The following is an 8,751-nucleotide window of genomic DNA, read 5'->3' on the forward strand; positions in this document are numbered from 1 at the left end:
TCTCAATAAATCCCTATGTGTTTGCTAACATTCAACATATATTCAAGATGAATACTGCCAGCAACTCAGAAATAGACTAGAAGGACTTTACTCTGATAGAGTGTATCTACCAAAAATGTACACTGAACATCATGGTAAAATGTTGAAAATTTTCCATTTCTAATCCTGGAGAACACAAGGATGTCCCCAGTCACCAGTCCTATTCATCACTAAACTGGGTGGGTCTGCCTACTGCCATAAAAGAAGGAAGTAAAAGATGTAATGTTTAAAATGGCAGGAAGGGGGTCTCCTGGGCGGCTCAGTCCTTAAGCGTCTGCCTCCGGCTGGGGCCGTGATCCCAGGGTCCTGGGATCGAGCCCCGCATCGGGCTCCCAGCTCTGCGGGAAGCTTGCTTCTCCCTCTCCCACTCCCCCTGCTTGTGTTTCCTCTCTCCCTCTGTGTCTGTCAAATTAATAAAACATCTTTAACAAAGAAATAAAAATATAAAATGGCAGGAACAAAAATTAAGTAACTAAAAGAAGGTAAGATGGCAGGGAAAAAACTTATTACTCAACGATGATAGGATTATATATTTTGAAAATTATAAAGGATCGGAAGATAAACTTTGGATATTAATAAGCATATTTAGCAAGGTTGCTTGACAGAAAAAGCAATATACAAAAATTATGTCTTGTTTTCTTTGGGCAAATACCCAGTAGGAGAATTACTGGATCATAAGGTAATTCTATTTTTAATTTTTCTAGGAACCGCCATCCTGTTTTCCACAGCGTCAAATCACGAAATTATACACCTGAAACCCATGTAACACTGTAGGTTAGCTGTACTGGGATTTAAATATTAAACTTTAAAAATACAAATTTTCTGGGGCGCCTGGGTGGCTCAGTCGTTAAGCGTCTGCCTTCGGTTCGGGTCATGGTCCCGGTGTCCGGGGATCGAGCCCCGCATCGGGCTCCCTGCTCCCTGCTCGGCGGGAAGCCTGCTTCTCCTTCTCCCACTCCCCCTGCTTGTGTTCCTGCTCTCGCTCTCTCTCTCTGTCAAATAAATAAATAAAATCTTTAAAAAACAGTCACTGTTGATCTTATAAAGAATACATACACATGAAATTTCAAAAAAACTACTATTTTCAAGAACCTCAAATTCCTAGGAATCAATTTCACAAAAGATGTGCAAGACTTCTTTGGACGAAACTGCAAAACTTTATTGAGAGAATTTTAGCCACTTCTCAACACAAGAACAAAAGTTTATTGAGAGAATTTTAGCCACTTTTCAACACAAGAACAAAACTTTCCTGAGAGAATGTTAGCCACTTTTGCAACACAAGAACTGCCCACGTGGCTTCAGCTTGTCTTCGTTTAAACCTGTGGTTTCCGTTCACCTGTAAGAGAAACGTAACATTACTTTGCAGAACTTTATTCAGACAACACTAAAAGGCATAGAAATGACACTTTCTAATACCACAGAGAAAGGAACGGTTCAAGTTCGGAAAAGATTAAACCCGACGCATTTACTCAGGTAGTTCTGAATAGAAAGCAACAATTTCTTATACTGTTAATAAGACTCCAACCAACCAACAAGTAACCTAAGAAACAAAAGCAGCTTTGAAAAAGTTATCAATGAGGGCGCCTGGGTGGCTCAGTGGGTTGGGCAACTGCCTTCAGCTCAGGTCATGATCCTGGAGTCCCGGGATCGAGTCCCACGTCGGGCTCCCTGCTCTGCGGGGAGTCTGCTTCTCCATCTGACCCTCTTCCCTCTCGTGCTCTCTATCTCTCATTCTCTCTCTCTCAAATAAATAATAAAATAAAATCTTTAAAAAAAAAATTTAAAAAAAGTTATCAATGAAATGTTTTTATTTGAGAAAACCTTCAGAATATAAGATTATCTAAAACAGTAATGTCATGATTGGAATTGCTCAAGTGAAATAAATAGAAAGGCTAGTATTGCATTTGTTTTGACTCTATTGTGGAAAGTGCAGAACTGTACTTTAAGCTAGTTTAGCCCTTAGGTGGTTGTTTTAAGTAGGGTGACCATCTGGCCCTGTTTTCACCCATATGTCTGCTGTAATTAGGAACAGTGCCTCTTTATATACTTAGGTGTGTGCCCGTCTGCACACATTATATGGTCACACCAGTTTCAAGGCATTTACCATCAAGGTAACATCAAATCCTGAAGGAGAAACAGTATCATTTCTCAGGGTGGCCAAAAAAAAAGGGGGGCGGAATGGGGAGAGGAAAAAAAAAGAAACTGGAAAGCCAAATATATATTCAATATCTGTTACTGTCTTGTTCATATTCTTTATTGTGTATACTTGGCTTTTCTCCATTTTCTTCAAAATTATGTTAACTAGTGGATCCTCTCTTCATAAATATTTTCCAGAAGAGCACTCTCATTGATCTCTCTGTTAGCTGGATTCTTTTTCTTTTTCCTAATGATTCATACCAGTCTTTTATTAAGAATCTCTCCTTGGGGGGCACGTGGGTGGCTCAGTCGCCTAAGCATCCGCCTTTGGGTCTTGATCCCAGGGTCCTGGGATGGAGCCCCATGTTAGGCTCCCTGCTCAGCGGGGAGTCTGCTTCTCCCTCTCCCTTTGCCCCTCCCCCCTGCTTGTGCCTGTGCCTGGTGCTCTTTCTCAAAAAAAAAAAATAATAATAATAATCTCTCCATGGGGCACCTGGGTGGCACACTCAGTTAATCGTCCAACTCTCAGGTTTGGCTCAGGTTGTGATCTCAGGGTCATGATCTCAGGGTCGTGAGAGTCCACCAGCCTGTTTCTCCCTCTCCCCCTGCTTGTGTTCCCTCTCTCGCACTGTCTCTGTCAAATAAATAAATGAAATCTTTAAAAAAACTTTTAAGAAGTGGCTCTCTCTAAAAGTATCTGAAATTATCAGCTCTTGGCTAAAGAACTTACACGTAAAAGAAACTGTTTTCCTATTTTGTAATTTATATGGCATTGACCCAATCTATGCCTAATAGTCTGGAAGTCAGCCATCTGGGATCTGAACTACATTTCAAATAATTTTTATATGGGAACTCGGTTACTGAGGTAACAATAAAGTTACCTCTATTATTAAGTATATAACGTTGCAGAAAACAGACGCGCTATACTTTGCATGCTTAATGGATCACATACCTGCCTCTGGCATCTTAAGGGGCTCTAGATTTGCAAGTCCCCTCCGTTGGACATCAGGACCATCTCCCCGCTCACGCCCAGTCTTTTCACCCGCCAGTTCCTTTGGATTAGGCTCCGGGGCAGGCCCTTGAAAATTAAAAGGTGATCAATTTAAGAGGTAAAACGTGAGCTATGAATAAGGAAATACTATTCATTTCCTCAGTATTATGAAACAAAAGTCTTAGGCTAGTGTGGTAGTAAATGCGATAAGAATTACAAGAGCATCATTTCAGGGGTCCGTTACCAGAAACTAGTAAAGCAGGGTTTTCTTGCCTTTTTCCTTTTTCAAGACTGCCCTCAGACAGCTCAGGTGTCCCCCTTGTACTTGCCTATACTGTACTTGTGATTATACTTGCCAGTGACTTGAGTCTCTGACTAGACTGAGAGTTCAAGGCTGAAAGCATGTCTCTCAATACTTAGCATGTGATGTGGCAAGAGCAGACGCCAATAAATGTCGAGGGGAAAGAAAAGTCTTGAAGCCCCAAATTGATAAGGATTCTGCAAACCAACTGCTTTGTCATCAAAGATGGGCAGAACCATTCCAGATTTAAAAAAATAAATAAATAAAGCTGTGTGTGGAGCACCTGGGTGGCTCATTCAGTTAAGCATCTGACTTGATTTCAGCTCAGGTCATGATCTCGGGGTCGGCAGATCCAGCCCCGTGCACATCTGCATCAGGCGCAGCAGGGAGTCTGCCTGAGATTCTTTCCCTCTGCCCCTGCCCCGCTCTCACTTGCTCTTTCATGTAAATAAATGAGTATTTTTAAAAAACTAAATGCAAACGCATGATCCTAAACTGGACTCTGGATCCAAAAAAAATCGTATGAAGGAAATTATCGGGACACCTGGGGAAACTGATTTACACTCTTTATCAAATGACTGCATTTTTCCACTGTCAAGTCTCTGTCCAGTGGTTAGCCCAGAGAATGACTTTCTTCGTTTGGAGGAGATGCACACACTTAGGTTCTTTGGGTAAAGGATCATAACAGTTGAACTTTATGTAAATGATTCATCAGTAGTCATAGTAATCATACACATATCGGTATCATACCATAAGGGTATGTGTGTATATGTAACGGAAAGGGACGAGGGTATGAAACCAGAGTGGTAAAACATAGTGACAATCGGTGACTCCAGGTGAAAATTTTGGATAACTATAAATATATATATATATAACTGCACTACCCTTGTAAATTTTCTGTAAATTTTGTGGTTTAGAACTACAAAGAATAAAAAGAATATATGACATTGTACTTCACAAGACAGTAGTTACTTCATTTTTAATTGTGGTTGAAAAATGTGTAACATAAAATATCCCATCTTAACCGTTTTCAAGTGTACAGTTCAGTATGGAGGGACTCTTTTGCAACATTAGTAGCAACTATGAATGGACTTTACATATGTTTCCTGTATTAGGAAACCTTTATTTTAAATGACAGTCGAAGCATAAACCATAATACATGTACAATTGTAGTATTTTGCCATAGCGTACTAAGAGCGGGGAGCAGCAACTCTACAGTCTGAAGTCTACACCGTGGGGAGGATTTGAACTACAATTAAAATGTCACTCTCTGAAGAATTAGCGGAGCGTATTTGCAGACCGATGGCAAATCTTATAGTAGTGACACCCATCCCCTTTTGGGGTAAGAGAAAACTTACTTTGTTAAAATAAAGTTATACTTAGGTCCAAAGGCCCTATGTGTAATGTTCCGTAAGTGAATCCCATGCACAACAAAGAACCAACAGGAAGAGCGAAGTTATTCGAGAGTAACGATAAGTATACTATTTTACAGTCAGAATAAAGGCAAGGTAGAAAGAAATGAACGGACATTGTGGTCAGTCATTTTCTTTCTAGAAACCTTTAACAGTGGCCTGAATTACGTGGAGATCTTCCTTCAAAATACTCTATGCTGGGAATACTATGCATCTGGGAGAAATAAATTGTCTCATATTAATCTCAGGATAATTAAGCTTTGGGATTTTCTTCTATGTCTTATTTATTGGAGAGAGTGAGTGAGCAAGTGAGAGAGAGAGAGAGAGAGAGAGAGAGAGAGAGAGCGCGCACGAGCAGGGGGAGAGGGAGAAGCAGACTCCCCGCTGAGCAGAGAGCCCGATGCGGGGCTCCATCCCAGGACCCTGAGATCATGACCTGAGCTGCAGGCAGATGCTTAACCAACTGAGCCACCCAGGGGACCCTCTTTTGGTTTTTCTAACCATAGAAAAATGTAAACTTTTAAGAGCCACTTTAAAAATACACAAATTTTGTTTTCAATAGTCAAATGGCTCTTTGATAAACACAATCCTTGAGCCTTAATTTTCTCATTTATAAAATGGGGGAAACTTACTGTCCTGAGGAACCGCCCTAGGTTGCAAACTATATCCTCTTCACCATTCCAGCCAATTTCCAGGCAAGGTTTGAGATTCCTTTCTATTGTGTCTTCCCTTCTGTTACAAGTACATCGCGATGCGTGAAACGCACATACACTCACACACACCCCCCTTTCCCGTCACCTTCAACCACAGATGCTCCTTCTTTTTTCTCTTCATCAGGTATAATATCCGGACTCTCAGTCGGTGGCTCCTCCCCTTGAGGTTGCTCACCACCAGGCAGCTGGGCCTAGGAGTATGTGTATGTACATGTAAACAGATAAAGGTTGTGTAGTTAACACACAGCAATGACATAAATACCTAGCATACAATAGAAGATAGCAGGGCAGGTGGATTCTAAGCTCACTTCATCCCATATATACATCTAGATAATGACCGCATATATGTAAATAACTGAGAAAGACTTGAAGACTGGCAGACCAGACTCTTCACACCTAGAAAAGAGGTCACACAGAAAAGGAATTTATACAATGGTTTAACAGCACCTACACCAACAAAAATCTAAAGACATTTCTCCAATACCCTTCAATATACTTATTCTTAAATAAAATTGCTCTTCCCACAGAGGCTATTCCAAAAGAGCTTTCCTCAAAGGCTTTGGAAGCTACTTATATCGATGTTGAGATGGATGTGTGCAATCGGTTGTTAATAAGCATGAAAAAGTCATCAGGTATGTTTCCCAGGAACATAACCGCATCCATCCAGAAAAGAACAGAATGTAATGCTCCTGGATAAAGGCTCCTTAGCATGGAAAGTCCTCATCAGTATATCTATACTAGTTTGACGTTTTCACAAAAATAAATATCTACTAATAAAAAACAAACGTTCAAGTACTTACAAACACAGGCCCAATTAGCTGCAAAGGTATTTCATCATCTCGTCTTCCTCTAGGTCTGAATGTTGACCTTACTTGCCGATTCATATTTCCACTGAAAGCAGAATACAGGGATTTGGAAAATACACTTGACAAGACAGTTACATTTGACCGCTTCTGAGGCCAAAAGGAGACATGTGCTTTTTTTCTCAACACTGAGAATATTTTTAAACTTAGTCTAAGGGTAATTTCATTGTCCAAGCTCTCCAGGCACTCCAAATCTGGCAAATTGCGAAGGCAACTGCTCATTTCATGACCGGGCTAACAGAGAAATTAAATTACGCACATGATTAAGACAAGAATATATCTTGAAGGGGATCTGGTTTCACAACTTGATTCACCATCATGAAGACATTTAAGAAATTACCACCAGGGCGCCTGGGTGGCTCAGCTGGTTAAGCGACTGCCTTCGGCTCAGGTCATGATCCCAGGGACCTGTCGTGCTCCCCCTGCTCTCCGGGGAGCCTGCTTCTCCCTCCGCCTCTGCCTGCCACTCCCCCTGCTTCTGCTCTCTCTCTCTGTCAAACAAATAAAATCTTAAAAACAACAACAACAACAAAAAAGAAACTACCACCAGAGAATTAAAAACTGAGTACCCACTATTGTTCGCACACTCTGATTGACTAAGCCCTTTCTTTCCACACCTCCGATAAAGTTTTACTGGAATACTTAACCACGTTCGTTGTTGATAGACCGTCTCCAATTATTTTTGCACTAGAATTGCAGAGTTCAGTGCCTGCAATGAAGGCTACACATGGCACTCTCCTCTCTTGGTCCTCTGTTTGGTACACTTCGAGTCTCAGGGATGCAACCCCCCAACAATCCCCCTTTCTAGGGCATTTCTTTTCCAGTGCACTTGCGACTTCCCCAAGGGCCCCTCAGACTCTGACAACTCCCGCGTCTGTGCCCTGTTGGCAGTTCCTTGTGCCCCCAGGACTCCAATACCTCAAATAATGCCAAGACAACTCCGTCTTCATCTGACCCCCCTCTGTCCCCAGCTCACCCTCCTCCCTCATCCTGCCCTGCCACCACATCAAGGGCCATGGTGGCTGTGACGTCCATAAGAAGACAGCCTCGAGGACTGTCCTCCTCAGGGGTTAGGAACCACTCTGCCCTCACCCCACCCCCCAAATATCTACTGGCACCCTCCTCACACTTACAGTGAAACTGTTGGAAAAACTGACCGGCCGACCCACCAAATGAGTCTCAGACTGCACGAAAAGAATCCAGACAGTGAGACAAGACCCACAGGGCTCAACACCCAGAAGTCATTGCAATACCCCACACCCGAGGGTGAAGATGCAGCAGCGCGAGGCACGCACGCTGCTTCCCCACCCCCTTGCCTGGGCCCCACTGGAGATTCCTAAATTTTCCTTCTGTCAGCAGTGCCGAGTGCCTCCATGACAGCCCCGACCCCTGTGAAAAGGAAGATCTTGAGGACTTTTTCCTCAGGCCTGGAAACCACGCCATCCCTACTAGCCCCAAAGCCGGCTGGCTGACCCCTCACACTCACTCAAACGTAAATTCCTAGGGAGACTGTCTGAGGACCTATCAATTGAGTCTCAGTCAGTGAGAAAGAATTCAGAGAGCACGATGCAAGGCACACAGCTTCACAACCAGAAGGCACGGCACTTGTCCCATGCAAATGGCCACCGGGAAAGAGCATAGCAGTGCGCCGGGGCACTGAGTCGGGCAGCGACCAGTGGGCGGGGCTTCCCCCACTCCTTCACCCGGGCACCACCGGGCATTCCCAAATCGGCCCTCCGTCAGCAGTTACTGGCACCTCCAGAACACACATACCTCAAACCAAGGCCCCAAGACGCCCGATCTTCATCTCACCCGCACCCCAACAAGCCAACAAGGAAAAAAGGGGCCAGGCCTGCGGAGACAGGCAGAGGAAGAAGAGAACCTCGAGGACCTCCCTCCTTGGAAGCAGGAAACCACATCGCCGCTACCCACCCGAAGCCTGCAACTTCTACTTCACGCTTAAATTGCTGGGAGGACTGATCCGGAGACCTACCAATTGAGCCTCACACAGCAAGGAAGAATCCAGACGGCAAGACGCGACCTGCACGGGTCCGCATCCAGCCCGTACAACACGAAACCAACGCCAATGGCGGCGGATTTAACAGAACATGCTACTGCGCAGGCGCACTGACAACCGCGTGCACGAGGTGGCGGTTGGGGGGCGGGGAGGCTTCCCCACTCCCCCATCCCCGCAGCACTGACTATTCTTAAACCGCCTTCTGTCCGCAATTCTTAGCGCCTCCAGGACCTAGATACCTCACCTCGTGCTCGCAAGACACCCGATCTTCATCTCACC

General features: G+C 43.9%; 1 protein-coding gene across 1 annotated transcript; it reads right to left on the reverse strand.

Moving 5' to 3' along the window:
• Positions 1–1,209: 1,209 nt before the first annotated feature.
• On the reverse strand, positions 1,210–6,476 carry LOC112819034 (X antigen family member 3-like). Its single transcript, XM_025866079.2, has 4 exons — positions 6,393–6,476; positions 5,678–5,783; positions 3,128–3,253; positions 1,210–1,375 (listed from the first exon to the last, which is right to left on the reverse strand). Exons 1-4 carry the CDS (start codon positions 6,474–6,476, stop codon positions 1,353–1,355), a joined length of 339 nt encoding a protein of 112 aa, XP_025721864.1. The 3' UTR covers positions 1,210–1,352.
• Between the last annotated feature and the right edge of the window lie 2,275 nt (positions 6,477–8,751).

This window comes from Callorhinus ursinus, unplaced genomic scaffold, assembly GCF_003265705.2.
Source record: "Callorhinus ursinus isolate GAN/ISIS: 27379988/994484 unplaced genomic scaffold, GSC_fseal_2.0 scaffold2063, whole genome shotgun sequence".
Classification (NCBI taxonomy): Eukaryota; Metazoa; Chordata; class Mammalia; order Carnivora; family Otariidae; genus Callorhinus; species Callorhinus ursinus.